The 22,084-nt window shown below is 44.1% G+C and overlaps 1 protein-coding gene across 6 annotated transcripts in view; it reads left to right on the plus strand.

Moving 5' to 3' along the window:
- The window catches only part of RABGAP1L (RAB GTPase activating protein 1 like), a 425,645-nt gene that overhangs the window by 232,561 nt on the left and 171,000 nt on the right, over window positions 1–22,084 (plus strand). For all 6 annotated transcript variants that reach the window (XM_037145558.2, XM_037145559.2, XM_037145560.2 and 3 more), the window contains 2 exons: window positions 5,684–5,797; window positions 17,345–17,419. In XM_037145558.2, the coding sequence (XP_037001453.2) occupies window positions 5,684–5,797; window positions 17,345–17,419 (189 nt within the window). The remainder of the gene's footprint in view (window positions 1–5,683; window positions 5,798–17,344; window positions 17,420–22,084) is intronic.

Below are 22,084 nucleotides of genomic sequence, written 5' to 3' on the forward strand. Positions count from 1 at the left end.
GTTCATCCTTTCCCGTCCGTGTGAATTTCCAAGACTGTCACGTGTCCCATTTGAACCTTTATTTTGGGACAGTGAGTGCTCAGCAACCCTGGGAATAAGGGCATGTCCAAATATGGCCATGGATGCACTTGGTAGGTGGATTTGGCATCTGAAAGTAACCCCAGATGTTCATCAAAGAGAATCATCGCTCGCTCTGACCTAGATTCCTCAGGCACTCTGGGCACTTCGGGCTAGGCTTCAGTGCTTCTCAGTCCTCCAGCCCCAAAGGAGCCCTTTGTTCCCTTCAAACATTCCCGACTCCAGCCCTGCCCTTCCTTCGGGACCCATCGTGAACATTGACTGGTCTTCTCAGTATCTTCTTTCTCTCCCCTGTCTTTTCCCTGACCTTCCGTCTTCTTCGTGCTGTCCCTGAAGAGATTTCTAAGTGAGGCCAGCATATGGCTCGTGTATTCGACCTTTGTGTCAGGCTTTGATTTTGAGACATTTGGGAGCATGTGTGTGCAGTGCCCACGAAGCAGCTTGCTCACAATGTGATACAGCTGACACTTCTTTTATTGCTTCCACGTTACCCCACTTATGCTAAAACTTCCCACCATATTCCAGCGAGGGAGACGGGCAGTAATCCAGCCTTTCTGTGTGACTGTTTCCAGCTCTTCATTTTAGTAGCGCATTTGAAACTAGATACACTGTTACATTTCCCCCTTTCATCTCTGCTTCTTTGGATTTTTGGCAAACATCAAGGCAAATAAATCAGACCCACCACTGCAAACCCATCTGCTTTTAGGGACATGCAAGCCAGCCAGTTTGTGATGTTTTACCCTAGGTCTGGCTCCAGCATAGAACTAAAGGAGGATCCCTGTGGAGGAAGAGGAGAAGGCATGTTCTAAGGTCAGGTTTTTTAAGCTCTGAATCATTTATCTGCTGATGGACTCTGGCCAGGCATGGTCTACACTGACATTTCTAATGACACGGACAAGATGGCATGAGACTTCTAAAGCTGAAATGATTTTGTAGTCGATGAAAAGTGCAAATGCAATTCTTCCTCGGATCCGACAATAGGGCTTCATAATAGAACAGAAAAGATGCTGCCATCATTGTACAATGTAGCCAGTCCAGTTCCAGTCCAGGTGTTCATTTGTCAGGACATCATGTTCACACTTTCGTTGGTGCTAGGTCACGCGTGAGAACACCTTTCCAGCTGTTGACAGCCCAGAAATTGTTTTATAAAAGGTACTAGGCTACGATCACCCACACCTGTCTTCCTCACACCCAGTGGCACTTGAATGCTCTGTCATTTGTGGCTCTCCAGCATGGAAGTGCTGACTCCCTGAGAACAGGAAGGAAGAGGAGTGCGGGCTGTCCGGGCACGCGCGTCGTACTGGAGGGGCAGCTCGCACGCCACTCTTGGCAACAGTTGTAAATGGGTCCACTTAGAATGATCAAAAGTGAATTGAGCTGCTTATCATACCTCTGAGGGATGGTTTTAGACTGATTCTCGGCAAGCTGAATTATGTCCTCTGTTGGGCCATGAGTTTTTTCACACTGGAGATTAATGTCTTTTTTAAAGATGTTTTAGTATTATGACTTACTTGTTTGGAATTTAAAGAAAATCCTTGAACGATTAACTAATTAGAAATTTATTTGGTGGTAGTGTCAGGGGCATGGGGTGGGGGGAAAATATTCAACTTTTCAGACTTTCTTCCCCACCCCTCCCCACTTCTAGTTTCTGATCTGAGTCAGCTTTTGTGTGGGGCCCAGCGTGACCCCTCCTTAGAAGAGTAGGGGACAATGTCAAAGGCTCTGCCTACTGGTTACATTCTGGGTAGTGACGGTGCAGAAAGGTGGGCGTGCAGTAGTGATAGTGGCCTTTGTCCTCTCCACAACCATGGCTTCAACCCTTCCCTGAACCTCTGGAGCTAAACTCTATAGCCGTGATGCTCGAAGCGGTAGCTGCTCCTGCACACTGAGCTTGCACCTGCCTGTCCTCTCCTCCTCCTTCAGAGAGTCTCTGTGCACACCTTTCTTTATCGCACTGCTAGATCCAAGACTGCGGCCGGAAGGCCTGTTGGTAGGTAAAACTTCACTTTACGAAGTTCACTTCTGCTTTTATTCATGGGCACTAAAAACAAGGGGACTTTTGAACACATAGGGTACATGATAACAAATTCAAAGCAAGAACTGTGCATTATGTGTTTCGTCGTGCTGACAACTCTAAGGGAATTGGCTTCATAATCATGACGTTCTTGATAGCCGGAGAAAGACACTTATTTTTTTATTACTTAGAGTGTACAAAAACAGAAGGATGTCTAAAATTTATGTTCACCAAAATATTTAAACAGTTAAATGTGATTCTTAAAGAAAAGGGGAATAGTAATTACTGTCATTTATTTCTTTAGTGAGCACTCAGTGTATACTAGGCAGTGTGCTAAGCACTGTACACACATTATTTTATTCTAAGTGACACGAATTTGTATTTTCCCACTTTACAGATGAGGAAACTGAAGTTTAGTGGGATTAAATAAGTTGTCTGAGATTCCGAGGTTATAGAGTGGAGTGTCCAGAAAGAGATCCCACAAGCTTGTCTGGCTCCAAAGCCACAGAAACCTCCGTTGTGTCCTGAGGATGGAATGTGAGGTGCCTCTGCCGGGAGGTGAACGTTGGGTCAGACTGTGAGTGAGTGTCTGGTGTTGGGAAGTTGCTGCCCACGAAGGAGTGACTTCCCGCCTCTCGTCCTGAAGGTAGCTGGCAAGACTTAAGGGGAAACTCTGCTTATGGCAGCGGTGGGGGTCGGGGGGTGGCCCTCCAAGAAAATGACCTTGGTATCAGTTTTGGTTGTGCTATACACTGTTTTTAGCCATGTTAATAAAAATGTTAAAAGGTCACATGAGACCGTTTAGCTCCATATATGTAGATGGTAAATTATTTGGCCTCTTTTTCATCCTCTCTGTACATTTTATTTCTTGGAAAAATTGACAGATGTATTTGGAATAAGACAAAAGCAAAAGGTATTAGTAAGAGAGAGCGGTTGTTTTATCATCCTTCTTTTACAGAGAATGAGATCTGACGACTCTGTGACTCTGATGTCTGTGGAATGGGTCAGTAGTGGAGGAGTTTGGGGGGGTTAGCTGTAGGTTCCTGAAATGCACACTGTTGCTGTTCTCAGGAGTGCGGATAATGGGGAGGTGGTTAACTTTAGCTTTCTCTCACAAACATGATGATTTTTTCTAGTCTAGTACACAATTTTATTCATAGTAGCCTATTTATGAGGCTGGTGTGTCTCCTGACCTTCACTTTCAGTGAATAATGCAGCAAAATAACTTATTTAGTGTATAAAGTGAAGTTCCTGAAATCATTCCTTAGTCAGCTGAGATTCATGTGAGGAAGAAAACTCAAGTGCATGAGTGTTGAAAGCATTTGAAAGTGACCCCAGGCCCTGGCCTTTGTGGCTCAGTTGGTTGGAACATCCCATAAACCAGAGGGTAGCAGGTTGATTCCTGGTCAGGCACGTGCCCAGGTTGTGGATTTGGTCCCCAGTCAGGGAGTGTGCAGCCTGTTGATGTTTCTCTCTCCTTTCCTCTCTCTCTAAAAAAAAGAGTGGAAAAAAATGTCACTGGGTAGAGATTTAAAAAAAGTAACCCTAGGAAGGGAATGTTTATTAAGGAAAAATTTATTTTTAATTTCATTTGAGTTTTGCCTCTTTCAAAAAAAAACAAGAAATATTCAGCTATACATAGGAAAGTTGCTCAGAATTATGCAAACTTACTTTCTAGAAATTGTTGATCAATTTTCCCTTCACTGAATCAGACCGTTAGCATTCCAACACAGCATGATGCCAAGTGAGTAGGCAGTTTCTGGGGAATATAGTTCAAGGATTTCTCTCCCTGACATCTTGGAAACTGAGAGAAGAGTTGTCCTGTGAACTGCTTGGCATATGGTTGCCTTTGCAATAGTCCAGCACTGGCAGCGGTGACGTTTCCAGTGGTCATCTTTACAGATAGTTTGTAAGTGGAAACTTTGTGTAGAAAGAGAGCCCTTCTCTTGGGGACACCTGGGCAGCGAAAACTTGCTTCTGCCTGGTACCAGACTCCCCTCCTTACTCTCCAGGCCAGGCCAAAACACATACGTTTCATAGTGTATCTTTTTGTACATTACCTTTATATTCATTTTGTTTTGTACTCCCACCTTCCTCCGAAATACTTTATCGTTAGAAACTGTATTTACCTTGATAAATATAACTTTCGACGTGTGTTTTTACTTAAGTTGGGTTATTTTTTTAGGTCTCGTTTTCCCCCAGCTCTCACGTTCCATTCCTGTCCACCATCAGAATTTCGTCTGGACTGATTGGCAGTATGTTTGGTGTTTGCTGGCAAATGTGGAACTTTTCAGTTTGTGTCTCTTCTCTATGTGACGTAAGATCTAATTACCACCCAGCATGAAATAGCAGCTGAAATGGAAAAAAGGCAGCAAGAGAAGGCTCTGGCTTCCCTCAGAGCCAGGGAGCTACTCCTCCAGGCGCTGCTCAGCCAGAGGGCCAGCGGGAATGGGCATGCGTTACAGTAGCTCACGTATCAAATGTTCTTTTCCTGTCTGGGTGTTAACTGAAGGGGGGGGTTTCCGCCTCTTTACAGAAGCCAGGCGTTCAGCAGTACTTTCAGTTCGCAGTCACAGTCTTCAATGCGTCCTTAAACCGTGCAGTGTTCCCGTCATCGGGGCTGCTGGGCCCAGTCCTATACTGTTCCCTTGTGTTTAAACAGATAAAGCTAACAGACCTTTACAGACAAAAATAAAATTAAGTGAAGTGTTAATCATCCTTGTAAGAATTAGACTTGTACTCAATTTGGAGCTTCTGGATCCTAAACCTGAAAAAAAACAAACCTACCTCTAGGTTTATCTTTAAAAAAACATTTGTCATCTTAACACAGGAGTGTTGGGGCTTTTTATTTTCTGGAGCGTGTGGGCAGTGGACCCCTCAGGGGGAAAGATTGGTCATGTCCTTATTTTTTGCTTTACTGTGGTCCGAGTTTTCTGTTTTTACACTGTCCAGAATTACAGAGTTGGGTGCCGTGTGCTATCGGGTGAGCACAGAGAAACGCACGCCTGTGCCAGTGTTTGTATATGTTGGTACAGCTCTGGGGGAAAGCACATCAGCAAACGTGGAAATGCGTGTGCCCTCGACGTAGCAAGTCCACATCCAGGAACCTGTCCTTGAACATGTGTGGATAAAAATATTACTTGTAATATAAATAGGAAAGTGCAAAAAGTCATTATTGGCAGAGTATTAAATAAATTGTTATAAACATATCCAGATGTACCTTGTTCTTCTAAATAGCTGCTCTCACGCAGAATGAAATGCATTTGCATGTATGGATAAGGACTATTCCGTAAGTTATCCTAGTATGTGAAAGGGGCAGGTCGTTTTCTTCTATTTGTGCTTCAGAAAGCAGAGGATGGAGATGTGTGTGTGCAGCCTCCCTCCCTCTTCTCCCCTCACGTAAACGTCTACAGAGAGACGGATGAAGGGTACCAGGAAACTGTCAGGGTGCTTATCTCTGGTGGAGGGGCCCATGGGTCCAGGGTGGAACACATCTGGGGGCATACTTTTTATGTGCTGTTTGAATTTTCTTTACCATGTGTATATATTAGCTTTCATAATTAAAAGGAAATTTCCATTTTTTTCTTTCAGGACTCCGCCCAGGAGAGTGTTATCACTCGAGACATTCACCGCACGTTCCCCGCACACGATTACTTTAAGGACACCGGAGGTGACGGCCAGGAGTCGCTGTATAAGATCTGCAAGGTAGGGCCCTCCCCTGGGCTTTCCTAACTGATTTTACAGGGTTATATTTTAGGAACCCATCTGACAGGTTTTTGGACTTTTTCCTGTCCTCACTTCTTTCTTGCACCGTGTCATGTTCTCTGCTTTACACTCAGACTACCAGATCCTCCGTCATAGGTCCTAAAGGTGACTCTTGGGTTGTGGGGGAGGCGCAGTGTGGCCTGCCTCAGTCTGGCTCTGCAGCCCACAGAAGGGAACAGAAGGTCCTCTTCAGGCCGAGGCAGTAAAGTCCCAGAGGGGTCCCCATGACTCTCCCCTCTGACAAGATGCTGTGGCACCTGCCTCGGTTCTTTTTATAATAGGCAAGATGAGGAAGCAGTGTGGCACCTCTCCGAATACTGGCAAGTTCTCTGCTACTGCTGATGGGCTCTGCGTTGTCACATCTCGGTGCAGTTTGTAGGTCCTGCTTTGAAATCTCTCTCCTCCCTCATTGGTAGAGGCCTGGAGGAAAACTGTTTCCTAATTTTCAGTAAATATACTCGGCGTGGGTACAAAAGATTCTGCCTCTGTTAGTAGAGAAGACTCATCACAGTATTAATTTGTCTAGGTTATATCAGGGATGCTGAATGACTTTAAAATCATTATACAAGGTTAACTTATTGTTGTCAATGCTAATCAAGGCCAAAGACCCCAAATTAAGAAGTCATTAAACACAGTTTACCCTTTGCCTCATACTTAAGTTGCCCTACCAAGTGTGGTGGGTTACTCACCATTATTCTCCTCCGCCACTCAGTAGAGGTTAACAAACAGGGAACAACGCAAAAATCTTGTAATAATATGGAGAAAAAGCAAATGCCACGTAATTGGACCCATCAACTTCCACTTCTACCTTTAATACCGTGTTCACGGGAGGAGGGAATGGAAATGGCCCACAGATTCTTCTGCGGTCGTAAATGTGTGTGTAGAAGTGGAACTGAAAGTACAGCGGTAGAAGGCATAGGATTTTGAAAATGCAAAGGTGTGGGCTTCCCTACCTACTGTCCTTCACAACACGTTTTAAAATTGTGTCCTTGAAAGGAAGAAAAAACACGCCAGCACACCCCAGGAGACAGGTTGGCGTAGTTGAAAGGACTGAACATTAGGGGATCCATTTCTGGTTTTGATTGTTCCCCTGAGAAGATGTAAGATTTGGGGAAATCACTTTTCAGATTTCCTCCTTATTAAGAGTGTGGGGGTCTGATAAGATTATTCCAATTTCAGTTTGCTGTGATTCTAAATGTTGTTTGAAAAAATTACGTAAATACAGCAGATGCATCCCTGTGCCCGGCTTTAGCTGTCTCATTGCTGGGACTGTAAGGGGGTGTGGCGCGCCTTCGAAGACTCCACCTGGCTTTCTGTCCTTGGGTTTGGGTGTGTTTCAGGCACACGGGAAGCGGGGTGCATTTACTCATTTACTTCTAATTAACTTCTTTTGATGAGAATTCTTACAATCGCCTCTGGTAACAACGTTCTGGCGTATCATGCAGCGGTGTTTTAGCCATGCTGGGGCACATCACTCCTCTGATACTTACGCGTCTTAGGACTGGAGGTCAGGGTACGTTGCCACCTGCCTCCCATGCGCTCCCTGCCCCTGCTAACCACAAACATGATCTCTTTTTCTGTGAGTTTGATGTTGTGGGTGGTTGTATGTCCTGTTTCAGTGTGAGATTTCATTATTTCATTTAGCACAGTGCCTTCAGGGTCCACCTGTGTTGGGCCTTCAACTGTACAAAGAACAGTTTTCTTAATATCACCTTAGATCTCACTGCTACCATTAAAGAAACTTTAATAAATATAACATTTAATATAAATATAGCAAAGTGCACAAATGTTGAGGGTATAACAGTGAATTTTGCCAAGTGAACACTTCTGTGTAATTACTGTCAGACAAAGAATTTTACTAGCATTCCAGAAGCCTCCCTTTATTTCCCCTGCCAGTAGTTACCTCCCCCAAAGGTCACCCTTCTGTTACCATGCACTAGGATTGCCTCTTTTTGAATTAAAGTAATTGACTTACACAGTATGGAGTACGTGGTTACTCTTGTTCCCACTGTCCATGAGATTCCTCTATGTTGTTATCTGTGGCGGTAATGCATTGTTTTCGCCATTACAGAATATTCCGTGGTGTGACTGTGTTATAACACGGTGTACATCTCTATTCCTGGTGGGCATCTGGGTTGTCTTTAGTTACAAATAACGCTGGCATGCACACTCTTGTGTTAATAACGTTTTGCTGCACATGGGGATGCATTTCCATTGGCAGTGTGCTAGGACTGGAGTTTCCGGGTCAGAGGGTATGGGCACATCCACCCTCAGTTGATACTGCCAAACAGGTTTCAGTCTTACCGTTTACATTGCCGCCAGCAGTGTATCGGACTCCAGTCATTCTCTGTTTTCACCAACACATGGTAGACTTTTAAATGTCACCATTTTGTCGTGGCGTCTCCTTGTGGTTTCAGGTGCGTTCCCCAGCGGTCACTGAGCAGGGGCACCTTGCCGTGTGCATGCTGCCCATTAGGGCGCCTTCTTCTGTGACGAACCTGTTAGTCTTTTGCTTATTTTCACAATTGGGCTTTCTCTTACTATTGGTTTGTAGGAGAGTTTTTCTGTGTCCTGGGTATGAATCCTTTTTTAGATATAAGTATTGCAGATGCCTTCTGTATGGCTTGCTTTTTCACTCTATAATGGTCTCGTTTGAGGAACAGAAGCCATTAAAAAAGTAAGGCCCTCTTTATTAATCTTCTTTCTTATGGTTAGAGTTTTTGCATCTTGTTTAAGAAATGTTTGCCTAGCCCCAAGTCACGAAAGTTTCCCCTGATGTGATGTAAACATTTTATTCTTTTGCTTTTTACACTAGGGATTATGATCCATGTGCAGCTGGCTTTGGGATGAGGTAGAAGTCAAGGTCATCTTCCCCCATACACGGCTCTGATTGACCCACTGTTACTTTAACACAACCATCCTTTTCCCTCCTGTGTTGCTGCAGCATCCTTGTCGTCAGTCAGATCCATGTGTGTGTGGGTTTGTATCTGGGCCATTCTTTTTTTTTATTCTAGATTTTTTCCTTTTTTACTGAATGTGTTTGACATAGAGCACTGTATACTTAAGGGCATTGTACAATGTGCTAATTTGATACACTTATGTATTGTAATATGGTTGCTATTGTAGTGGTATTTAGTGCCCCTGTCATATCACATTCCAGTAATCATCTTTTTAGTGTTGGAGTAACTAAGTTTTTGTCTCTTACTAGCAAGTTTCACGATCATAATACAATACTGTTGTCTATAGTTCTCATACTGTGCATTAGCTCTCTGTGGCTTATTTTACTCATTGCGTATTTGTTCCCTTAATGAACAGCAGTCTTAATCTCCCTGCCCCCGTGCCCTAGCGAATGCCGTTTTACACTCGGGTTTTTTTTTTTTTTTTCTTACAAATTGACTTTTTAAGATTTCACACGTAAGCGATATCATACAGTGTTTGTTGTTCTCTGTCTGACTTATCTTGCTTAGGGTAATGTGCTCAAGCTCCATCCATGTGTCTCCAATGGCAAGGTGCCCTCCTTTCGGCCTGCGTAGTTGTGTGTGTGCTCCACGATTTTTAGCTGTGTGTCCGCTGATGGGCACTTAGGTTGTCTGTGTATCTTGGCCACCGTGAATAACAGTGCAGTGAGCACGGGAGTGCCTCTGCCTCTCCGGAAGCCCGTGTCCGTGGCTGGACCCGTTTCCATGGCTGGACCGTTCTCCATCCATCTGTGTGTCTGTCTTGGTGCTGATCCCACACTTACGATTGTAGTAACTTCACAGGTCTTATCACCATGTGTTCTTGGGCCTGCAGCTTTGTTCTGCTTCAAAATGGTCTTTACCATCTTGGCCCTTTGTAGTTCAGATTTTAGAATCAGCTTGGAAGTTTTTTTGGGGGGAATGCCTTTTGAGGATTTTGATCGGTATTTCAAAGAATTGATATTATATCACATTCACTAGTTTTTCAAAGAGGCAACTTTTGGCTTTGTTGATTTTATTTCTTATATGTTTGCTTTCTATTTCATTGATATCTGCTCTTATTTTTATTATTTTATTTAAGCTGTAGTACAAAGCTTTGCGTGATGTTTACTCCAGAGTAGATTCAGAGTTTCCCTGGTGGGAGGCGGGGAGTGTGGGGGGTCCCTTTGACCCAGGTTTGACCTTTTCTGGCGTGGAGGGGAAGGCCTTTCCAGGGTCTCAACTAAAAGCCTGAGGCGTTCTCTGGTGACCTTTCTCCTCTGTGGGCCCCACCCTCCAGTTTTCGTCCCTGGCGCTGTGAGACTGCTAAATCTCTGTTTACTTATTCTTAGCGTTCCTGTGGGCCATTTCCCCCCAGATTTCCACTTCTGTGAGACGTAATTTAGCTCCCGTGAAGAAATAGGAGCTATCAAATTTTCACAGTGTTCCCCTCAAACTCCCTGGTAGACAAGCAGATGGTTAATAATTTCAGGGTTTCCAGGGGAGCAGAGAATTTTTTACTGATCCCTTAGTTTATTGCCGGATAACAGGAGTACCAGATTAGCATGCTGATGTATCTTAATCTTTCAGAGCGAGAGTTTTGCTTGGTTTTATCCCTCCCTTTAAGTCACTCATTTCACATTTTCCATCTTAGAAGGATTGTCCAATTCTGCTTCATTGCCAAGGACAATGTTTATAGCCATTGAAAACAGCAAATGCACGTTCACACATACACATACCCATATAAATACATTTCACAGCGTATGTGTGGGGGTGTGAACCTCATGCTTAGCTTTGGCATACAGTATCTCAAAAACATTGTATTTTTGTTGGTACCATTAAAGTCGTCCATGAGGGAGTAGTTTTGGGTTTTAGTTTTGTGATCTCCTACAATACACATATTAAGAGGATAGACTTTCTGAGTCAGAGCTCAGCTAAAAAGATAGGATGTTGTTTTAAGTATGGATTTTTCTTCTGAGACTGTAACAGTGAAAAGGTCAGGTTTATGAAGCTGGAGTCCTGGAAAGAGAATCGCCAACTTGTAATGCTTTTCAGAGTGTCTGAGGAGAATTTAAAGTTTTCTTTATGTGCTTGGTTCTCTTAAGCTTTTCCTGAAATAGCTTTGTATTTTCTGTGGAGCCTGTAGCCTTTCAACAGAAAGGCGAATGGGAGTCATCACACCACGACTGGAGGACAGAGAAGAAAGGGTGCGATGGTGAGGCTGACAGACACGTTTACAACCTGAATTCGGGGATTCGTGCTTATGCTAAGGGTCTGATTATAGCAGCTCTTTTTAGAAAACAACATCACTCTGAGGAAGAGAAGTTAGCTTACTTTTTAAAATACAGAGAAAAGGAAGAATAAAACCAGCCTGCAAAGACATAACACAAGGAACCTTCAAATCAAACGCTGCCCCTGGTGTCTCCCGCGGTGGTGGTTTTTCCCCACATAGAGACTGTTTCTTTACTAGATTCCAGGGCCTTCCGTGTCTTACACAGTCCACTGTCACTGATTCCTCAGTGGGTTAGTTACGGACTTCGGGGGACTTAGTTCCTGTTGACTAATTATGATGCAGTTGGCAATGTCTTCACAACTTTGAAGCCTCCTCCTTAACCAGACCTCTTCCTGCATCTTTCAAAGACCTGGGAAGGGTGTGAATCTGAATCGCGTTCCTCCTCCTTCCCATCTGTCCAGATCTTAGTTGCCCACTTCCCTTGTGAAGCTTGTCTTACCCACTTCTTCCCACAGTGTGTTACAGATTAAAAATACATTCTAAAATGAAGAGGATTATGGTGGACTCCGGTTTTGCATGTTCTCTGATCAGATTCATTTCTGTCTTTTCTGCAGTATGTTCAGTCTTGGAGGGAAGAAGCTCCCTCTGACTTTTTCCTTTGTTTCTGAAGAGCAGAGAGCAGTGCTAGTTACACAGTGTCAATATCATTAACCACGGGGTGGTCTTGACCTGATGAAACTGTTAGTCCAGGTTCTCTAAGAAGCTGGTCACCGGGACAAGATTCAAGATGTAAGAAATACATTAGGGGAAACACCTACAAGAGGAAATGGGGAGGGGCCTGGGAGAGCGTGGACCCCTGTGCTAGTCTGACCCCCAGGGAAGAAGAGGGAGGAGAGTTGGGTAGAAGGATCTCAGCCTGGAGGGTCCTTCTAAGGAAAGGCTGGCGAGGCCAGTTGGGAGTCCTCAGCCTCAGTTGCCTGGGAAATCCAGGGCTGCTACCTGTCTGTGTGTTCTTGCTGTGCCTGACCACTGGGGGCAGCAGCTCATGGGGATTGTGTCCCTGGTGCAACTGTGAGGATGGGTTTCAGGCTGCAGCAGCAGGGAAGGGGGGGGGACGCTCCAGGTTGGTCACATTCTTACCGTGGAGAGCTGGAGGCACGTCTCCACAGCCGTCATCCTGATGTTTAAGATGGGAGTTTCACATATGGAAACTCTGATCGAGCTCTCCACGGCTACCATTTTTTCCTTCTGTGAGTAATCTTACTCATTAAGATTATTCAGGACAATCTCCCTAAGAGCAGTACCGTTGCTTTATCTTACACTTGGTCTAGGATGGCCTTGACAGATTTTTTTTTAAACCAAAAGTCTAAGAATGTAAAAGAAACACTGAGTAATTTACCATAATCACACAGTCGTTTACTCGTAATAGAGACATTAAATTTTTTAAGGTTATGGTAGGCTAGTTGTTTTACATTTCCTTTAAAAAAAACTGAGTATATTAGTTCTGTTTTAAATTGTTGCCAAGGGCCTTTTTTTGAAGGATTATATAAAAGGAAAGTTGCATCTAGGAAGTTAGCCAGCTGTGTTAAATATGAAAATTGCTTTGTGAGTGAATATCTATGAGTACATCTAGCCCTCTATGTTTTCAGCAGCAGTGTTCAGATTATTTCATGTCAGTGAATCTATTTTTGCAGCTTATGTTGATACTCTGCTTTTTACCAGTGTATAACACAAACTTAACCAGCAAGTAGGACAAGCTTAATAACCTTTTTTGAGTCCCAATTTTCTATTATAGGAACCAGGTGACAAAATGACTGTCAAATTTTATATATGTATATTTCCATATTTCTGTATATTTTAAATAGTCTCAAACTTACAGGGAAGTTGCAAATACAGAGTTTTATTTTCTTCTACTATCCGAGAGTGACTCGCATCATGGGGCGTCCACATACTTCCGGGTGTTTTCTATTCTCCTGCACGGCTGTAACACAGCATTGAAATTAGGACCGCGGCATTGATCCATTGCTTCTGCCTCAGCATTACACCAGTGGTCCAGACAGTGCCTGTAGTGGAAAAAGGGCCTAGTTCACAGTCATGCAGTTGGGTCTCCTTGATTTCCTTCTGTCTGCAACAGTACCTCGCCCCCCCCTCCACTTTCTTGACTTTGGTACTTGGGAACATGGCAGGCCAGGCATTTTTTGGACCGGCCCTCCATTTAGGTTTGTCCGCAGTTTCCTCGTGGCTGCGATCGGCTTGTACATCCGTGGCAGGAATAACAGACGTGCCCTGCTCTTACTTCTTTCTCACAGGTAGCACGCTGCTGTGGTGTTCCCCTTATTGATGATGACCACTCTGATCAAATGAATAAGATATTGTCTACCACCCTTCTTCACAGTGAAGTTACTCTGTCTCATAATGAATATTTTGTGTGACATCATTTGTAATTATATAAAGATCCCATTTCTCATCTGACTTACCATTTATTTATCATTTTTAGATGGATTCATGAATTCTCACTTTATTCTGTTCTGTTGATTATTTGTCTGTCCTTATATCAGTTTTGCAATGCCTTGAATTCTGTAACTTTACAGTAAGAATAGGAAGGGCTGCTCTAACCTTACTCTTTTTTCCAGAATTTCCACTCTTGCTTCCTGTCTGTTATGGTTGCCCCAATCTGCTGTTTCTTAAGCCAGGAGGACTACAGTTTTATACGCAAGTTGTAGCCATTTTATGTGGTACCTACCGCTGGTGCCTGATGTCTGTGGCCAAAAGCCACAGAGAATGAGACTCTTACTTTGTGTCATTTCCTCCTTTCAAGTTTCTTCTGCCTTCCAGTTTCCACCGCTTTCGTTTAGCTCCTCAGTGCCATTGTGTATTTGCTTTATGTATTTGTCCAGATACAGATTAGATTTGTGTCCAGAGGGAAGGTTGGTCCGTAGGGGCAACTTCCCTGTTACAGAAGTGGTACCTACCCAGATGGCTTGTAAAAGTCAGGTGCAGCAGGCGTCTGGCCAGCAAAGCAATTAAAGTGAGGAGTGGGGAGAGGCTTGGTGCAAAGAGAGGCAAGTTTTGAGTAGAGAGAGAAAGGATTCAGTTCAGTTCAGTGGGAGAAGGCATAGACTAAAGCCAAACAGCGCTTAGAAGAACTCCAAGCAAAAGAACTTGCTAGAGCACTGTGTTTCAAACTGTGAATCATAAAAGCAATTTAGTAAGTGACCTCTGGAAAAGTCATTTTTCCTACTACTCTAACCCAGAACAATAAACCACGTTGGAAGTAAGACAGTGCATTATTGTTTTGTACTGCTGCCTTCAGCTCTCCGGCGAGTCTGTGGAGTCCCCGAATCCGCACCCTCTCTGCACCGTGTGTGGTGGGCCTCAGTGTCCCATTGGGCTGCCCCCGTAACACAACAAGCAACTCTCAGTAAATGTTCCATGTAGTTGTGTAACGATGACTCCAACATTTGTCAAAGCAGTGTCAAGGTTGTGAAGAATGATTGGCTCTTGGAGATCCAGAGTTTCCTGGGGTAAGGGAAGTGCTCACTATTTATCAGTCACTATCAGTCACGTAACCCGCTCTGCCATCAGCAGCTCCCAGAGCTCCCTGTGTGAGGAAGCGCCAGTGACAGAGCACACACACCAGGCGGGCTGCGGTGGGGGCAGTGTCAGAGCCTTTCCCTCCTTCTGCAGCCTCGTGCTTCTTCTCTGTCTCTCTGCCTGCAGTCCCTCCTCCAGCCCCTTATACACACACACACACACACACACACACACGAGCTCTGGAGAAAAGCTCAAGTGAAGCAATCGGGAACCTCACTGTATAAATCAAAGGAAAATTTTAAAGTAAAAGAATGCTAATTCCTCTTCAATTTTAAAAATTCAGCAGAGCTCTGGCAACTGATGATAATGAAGAAAAGCTCCTTTCAGGTTCATTAGGTAATGATTCCATGATCTAATTTCTGTCTCAGTAGAAGAGAGTGTGATAATATCATCATTAGCAGGAGAAGGTTAAAAGAGAACAAGATACTTTGAAAGATACCATTAAGAAAAGGAGAAGGCAGGGCACAGACTGGGAGAAATACTGGCAATAGAGTCTGACAGTAGACTTATAAACTGAATGTATGAAGAAATCCTATGAATGGATAATGATAACATGAACAACATAATCAAACCAATGAGCAAGAACTTGAGACAGTGACAGAAGAATATGTATATCAGTTGCCTAACAAGCACATGGTAATGTGCTCTGTGTCATTAAGTGTTAGGAGAATGCAAGTCAAAACCACAGGGACCAGCAGTATCAACTGAGGGACTGGCAATATCAAGTCTTCACGAGGATGTGAGGCACTGCGTGCTCACCCTTTGCTGGTGTGGGTGGAGTGATAATTGTACAGGTAACTTTGACACAGCAGTTTGGCATTTCTTATCAAGTTAAGCATTCACTTAGCATTGGAACTTTGAACCTCCACTCCTATTTATTTACCTAAGAAAAGTAAAAACCCATACCCACACAAGGCTTTGTGTACGCATAGGGACCTTGTTCACACTAGGCAGAAACTGGGGGAAGAAACCGGACACGCTCGTCAGCGGGAGCGCGGATACACAGACCGCGGTATGTTCAGGTAGTGAAGCACTACTCAGTGGTTAAAAAGTGGGAACGGACTCTGATCCAGGCAGCAGGGCAGCAGGATTTCAGAAACGTCACCCTGAGTAGAGGGAGCCAGGCCCAGAAGAGTGCATGTTATAGCGACGTGGTTCCGTTTATATGAAGTTCTTTGCAGGTGCAAAGCTATTAACACATTGAGATAAAATCAGACCAGAGTGTGCCTGGGTTTGACTGCAGAGAGGCATTGGGGGAGGTTCTGGAGTGATGGAAATATTCCATAATGATGGGTTATGTAAATGACCCAACTCAAAGAATCGTGCAGTTGAAACGTGTGCATGTCATTGGAAACAAACTTTAAGTAAGGAGTTCCTGAGCCTGGGCTCTGACTTCTCTGGTGTCTGGGGGATGGCTCACTTCCCCTCCCATGGCAGCCCTGCCTGAGGATCTTTGACAGCCATCACCTTGCAGGGAGACAGTTTCCATACGTGCACTTCAGGTGAAGGCCCCTCACTGAGACGAAGCCCAGCACGTGGCTGGGGTACGTCCAGGACCTAACCAGCACGACTGGGGTGGGGGTCTTTAAAAGTGCGCATGGGAACACCTGGACGGTCAGCCAGCTCTGGCCCGCGCCTCCTGCTCTGGTGCCGCCCTTGAGCTGCAGATGGTTTTTATATTTTAAAGGTTGTTTTAAAAAAACAAAAGCAATATGCATCAGATATATTAGTGTCTCTCAAAGCCAGAAATATTTACTCTGTGGACATGTACAGGAGAAGCTTACTAATTCCTGTTCTGTACTCCCTGATCAGCAAGTACTCCACACCCACTACACTGAGTCAGCTCCTTAAAACTTAGGATGGGTATCTTCCTGGAAAATTACACTCTCAACTCTTTGAAGTACTAGTTAGTGTACACTAAGTGTACAGCCTGAGTTCCTTTCCTCTGAAGAGTGAGGCAAACCCTGGTATCATATCACGTTGTGTGATAGCTGCTCCCGGGAGCACTGGATTTTCCATGAATGGGCCTCTTTGGCCCTGTATCCACGGCCTGGTTGGACTGCTGTTACAGATGGCGAATCCAGGGCACCCACGCTGGCGGGCGCTTCTGTGGTGTGCGGCGCTCTCAGCCATTCTGCAAAATGTGCCGACAGCGCGAATGGTTTCTGCTTTGCCCTGATGGTGTGGGTGGGAGGGGTCATTTTTACCCGTTAGCACTCTGGAAAGTGGGGGAGCAGCGTAGGAGGTGTTTGAGAACGTCTAGAAGTTAGAGAAGGTGGTTATTTCGTCTGTTAGATTAGTGAGTCCGCACCACATACGTTCAGCAGCATTCAGATTTCCCCCATAAGGTGCATTAGAACCCACATCCGCTTACCTTCCCACCTTCTTCCACCGTCAGCCTCTGTCTCCTGCGATTTCATTTGCTCCCGGTCTGACAGCAAACCACAGTGGATGTTTTAAAACTACCTTAGGTGCTCTCTGAGCATCTCTTTATCACAAATTCTGAAGATGAACCTGGGGCTAATGGGGCATCTAAAATTGCTTTAGGAAAGATGCTGCCTCTTTGGGGGACCCGCTGTGCTCGTGACCCACACGTCTAAGTTGAAGGACCAGTGTGATTGTGTGGACAGCCCCCGAACAGGAGCAGGCGGCGGCCCCCCGGGAGCTGGCACCTGGTGAAAGTCTGTGGATGCTGACGAGCTTCCTCTCTCTCCTTTCCTCTAGGCCTACTCTGTCTACGACGAAGACATCGGGTACTGCCAAGGGCAGTCTTTCCTTGCCGCTGTGTTGCTGCTGCACGTGAGTAACTCCCACCTGGGAAATGGCAGAGCGCTGCCAAGTTTGCTTCATTTCTACTTGGTTCTGGCCTCCCTCCTTGTTTTTCATTTACCTGATGGAGATTGTGCATGGCATGTCTGTTAAAAAAACGTACCTTTGGTGATAAAATAAGAGATCTGAAGTCAAGAACAGGACAGTTCTCAGTAGAATTAATTCTGTAGGCGAGAAAGCAATAAATTGCTTATTTGGAGTTATTTTTAACTAGAACCCTCCAAAACGGAAAATGTCAGTGTAACCACCCATATAGGAGCTGTACCAGGACCATTGTGAGGGGAAGTGACAGGGAGGTGTTTTGCCTTTTCTGTGATTTATTTTTGTGTACTCTCTTCTCAGTCACTTCCAAGTAACAGAACATTTCTTGAGCATCTGTTGTCAGTTCTGGGCTAGAAGGTGGGATTACACATAGGAATAATTCATGACTTGTGTCCCCAAAGGCCTTGGGGGCCAGAATGGGGCACAGAGGATGGAGGCACAGACTCACTATTTGTATTCTTATGTCTTCATTGATTTTTCTTAAGTTTATTAGAGAACTTATAGAGAGCATACTGAGGGCTTAGTGAAAGCGATACACAAAGTAAGAGAACGATAGAAGAATTACCCAGCCCAGAACTTTCATGAAAGGCTTTCTGGAGGAGGAGGTAGCTTTGCTGAGACATAAATAATTCAGGGTGGGGGGGAGTGAGACAGGAAAGGAAGGAAGTAGAGGTTGTTAGACAATAGGAACAAAATGAACAAATATATGGAAACACAGAAGGGTGTACACAGCATACAAAGGGCACAACATGGAATTACAGTTGCTGTGCAGCTGGTGGAGGAGTTGTACGGAGGGAGAGGTGTGAGGTAACAATGGTCAGATGGCAAGGGGCCAAATTAGGAAGACTTTGTAGTCATGTCGGGAAAGGTGGGCTTCATCCTAAAGCAGGGGTCAGACTCATTTTCACCAACGGCCACATCAGCCTCGCGGTTGCCTTCAAAGGGCCCAATGTAATGCCAACTCCTTAACAGTCAGGGAGTAGTTACATTTATACAGTCCTAGAATTATTTAGACATTAATTATAACAAAGAAGGGTCAAAGGTAATGTGCTTCGTTATCTAGCTTTGGTGACCGAGTGAGTACATGGTGGTATTTTGAACTGAGATAGGAGAAGATGCCTCCATTGAGACTGAACGAGGAAGAGGGGTTAGGAGGAGATGGTGACCTTCGTTTTGAGTTCCTGAGTGTGTGCTCGTTGGGGGGTATCTGCGTGAAGATGTCCAGCAACCAGTTGGGTATTGGAGACTGATGCTGATGAACATCAAAGCCAAAATTGTGAAAGTGGATCCGGTCATCTAGGAAGAATAAGTAGAATAAGAAGAACAGGATAGAGTGCAGAGATGACAGGTATTTAAAGGGCTGATGGGGGAGAGGAATCCTTCAGGAGTTTCTGGGTTTTCAGCTGGGAGGAAGCAGTGTGTAATGTCAGATGCAGCAGAAAGGTGCAGCGAGTGCAGCATCTCTTTCATCACGTTCTGGAAAGGGAGACGGGCTGGTATATTGTGCTCCTGGTTCCGATAGCTTGGTTCCAATGAGAATAATGGTACACACTTGTGATTATTCACCTTATTCAACTTTGAGTTTGATTTCTTTGTTGCCTTATCACATATTGTTAGTCTTGCCTGTCATCCCTCTTTCGTGGGTATCTCTATAGCCTATCTTCTTGGGCTGTGATAATAGCCCTGTGATAATCAAGCAGTTTGTGGCCACAGATTCTCTGCAACTAAACCCATCCCATGTATAGAATATTCAGGTCCCACAACAGGGGCTGGAGACTGTGCGCAGTGACATGGCCATGCTCGCTGAGGCTCAGAGCCCCTGTTCTTCCAAAAGGAGCCTTGGCAGTCGCTCTGATGACAGTGTGGTCAAGCTGTGCGTGGTGAGCTCTGTCCTCCACAAAGCGACCTTTGAGCCTGACCCAGTTTGGTGTTTTAGACCCATGGTCAGTCCTCTTAAATACATTGTGACGTACTGATCGAAGTTCATTTAGAGGCGCAGCTCTCTGAGGAATCTGTTCTAAGATTTACCAGAGTTCATATTTGTTTGGAAACACCTTTCTCTGAAAAAACAGAGACAGACAGACAGACAATCAAATAATCATAAAATTCAAATACCCAGAATTTTTCTACATTAGCTCCTCTTTTATTGTAAGGGTCATATGACAGATTGATTGGCCACTGTAAACATTTTCAACAAAATTGCTTTTAATGTATGTCACAAGATACATAGAAATTCAGTTTAGGCTCTTACACTTTCTGCGTAAATACTTAGAATTATTCAGTTGTTGCCAGGGCTTATAAAATAACTGGAAATACAGAAATGCCTTCAGAATCTTGAGGACAGATGAACTGATATTCAGCATAGTGTTCAGGAAAAACATACTTTAATTTTTAATTGACAGTATTTGCAACATTGCTCTTTATAAGTGTATTCCATTAACTAACCAACCCATCCCAGTAACCAATCCGAATAAGAAAAGTTAACTGTAATTTTTTTCTTCCTTGTTTTTGCCTAGGTGGTTCAAATGGGGAGGAGAATACAGTCTAGCTTAAACAATTCATCAAACGCACTATCTCAGACTCTAGGAAGGTACATTATTAGGGTCTTACTAATTTTTTATCAGTTACATAAGCTATGGCTTCCTTTCGCTGCCAGACTCCCCCCCCCCCCCCCCCCCGCAGCTCCACATTAATCACTGTCAGAGGCTGCTGCCTGGGGGGTGCTGCCTTTCCTCCCCGTGGTCATTTATATTTTACACTCACTGCCGAAGGGGGAGGCAGGACCAAAGCCGAAAGGACGTTCCAAAACAAAATTTTAGAACTTTTAAGTTTTACCATGTCTAAGTAGTTTCAGGAAATAATTACGTTCCTGATTGGACATTTCCAGAGGCTTTGAAAATAGCCTCTGTATCTACAAGTCTGTTTCTGTTTTGTTTTGTTCTTTATATTCCACACATAAGAGAAATCAAATGATATTTGTGTGTTTTATTTCAAAATAAAATAAGTTAAAAAATTATGAATTCTTTAATGTACCTCCCAGAAAAGCAGCTTTAGGATAAGATTTAACCAGCAGACTTAAGAAATGAGAAGCAGAGCTGCTTCTTAGTTGTTTGAAAATAATGATCCCACAGTGTCCAAGGTGACAAGGTGGAGGCTTCCTGGTGTTTTTGTAAGTAAAAGTGTTTGTGACATTGTATAATTCAGAGCTCTCTTTGCTACTGTGATGCAGCCTTAGCTCAAAGTACCTTAAATTACAAAGGAAATTTATTGGCTCACGTATCGGGGAAGTCCAGGGCAGAGGTGACTTTGGCATGGCTGGATTCCAGACTTCGTATTTTGTCATCAGTAATCTGTGTTGCTTTACCTCTGGTTTTACATTTTCTCGCCTTTGTTATATGGATCAGCCACAAAGTAGGCAACATGGCTGCTGCCTGGTGTGGTCCACAGCCTTTCAGTTTTATGACTTCATTTAAAAGGGGCCATCTTTTGCTATAGCTCCTACATGGAAGAGTCCATGGAAGATTCCGTCTGGCCTGCCTTGGAAACCTGCCATCCCTGAATCAGCTGTGAAGGCCAGGAAGCCAGGGTGTTCTAATCAGCTGGCCGAGGTCCTGAGTCGCCCTCGAGAACGGTCCATGTGCTGGATCGGCTCCTTCTGAACAGTGGGGCGGTGCTGCTGGAGGGGAAGGGTTCTGGTCCAGACGACAGGGAGCTAGGATGCTAGACAGACCCATCGCGTCATCTTACTGCGATGTCTTTGCTGCAGGAGTTTTAGTGCCTTTGTAATACGTCCTTTCATGCTCCCAAATCACTTTTTTCTCATAATGCAAGATTTTAATCTTACAATCCTTAGATTTCCCTTTTCTACATTAATTTTTGCATCAGTGCTTTGGAGCTGTTTTTCTAATATCATCTTCCTGTGTCCTGTGAATATATTCAAGATATTTTACCTGTAAAAAATATTTTGTTGATCCTCTCATTTCAATATCTTAGGTTTCTCTGCTCTTTCAAAGCTGGACTCACTCAAAGGATAGTGAAAAGCACAGCATGTATTTGAACTGTGGTTCAGTACCTTTTAAGTCAGATGGCCTTGGGCAAGTTTCCTAAACTCTCTGAACCTCAGTTTTTTTATTTATAAAATCGAAACAGGGCTATCCTATTTCTAGGGTTCTCATGAATATCGAATACCGTATATTATGAGCATAAATGCTCATATCTGATATCTGGCACAAAGAGTGCAACCGTGGGGGTAAATCCTGGCTTCACCCGATACATGTATAGTTATCGGCAAATCACTTACTTAACTTCATTGGACTTCAGCAGCCTAGTGTTTAAAATGTAAATATGATGCCTACTTGGCAGATTTGGGGAGGATCAAGTGGGATCATGAATGAATGTCTCTGTAACGGTAGCTGCTGCTACTCTTCCAAAAGCTAATCATTATTTGCCCATTTCGCTTTCTTTTGGACTCTGGTCCCATTAGCTTAAATTGATCACCCATTGACAGATTAATATGTTGTACAGCGTGCTTTATTGCTTCTATGACTGAATAGACATTTAGTTTAAATGTATTTCAGCATATGTTGGATTTAA

This window comes from Artibeus jamaicensis, unplaced genomic scaffold, assembly GCF_021234435.1.
Source record: "Artibeus jamaicensis isolate MK-2021 breed Jamaican fruit bat unplaced genomic scaffold, CSHL_Jam_final contig_327, whole genome shotgun sequence".
NCBI classification, from domain to species: domain Eukaryota; kingdom Metazoa; phylum Chordata; class Mammalia; order Chiroptera; family Phyllostomidae; genus Artibeus; species Artibeus jamaicensis.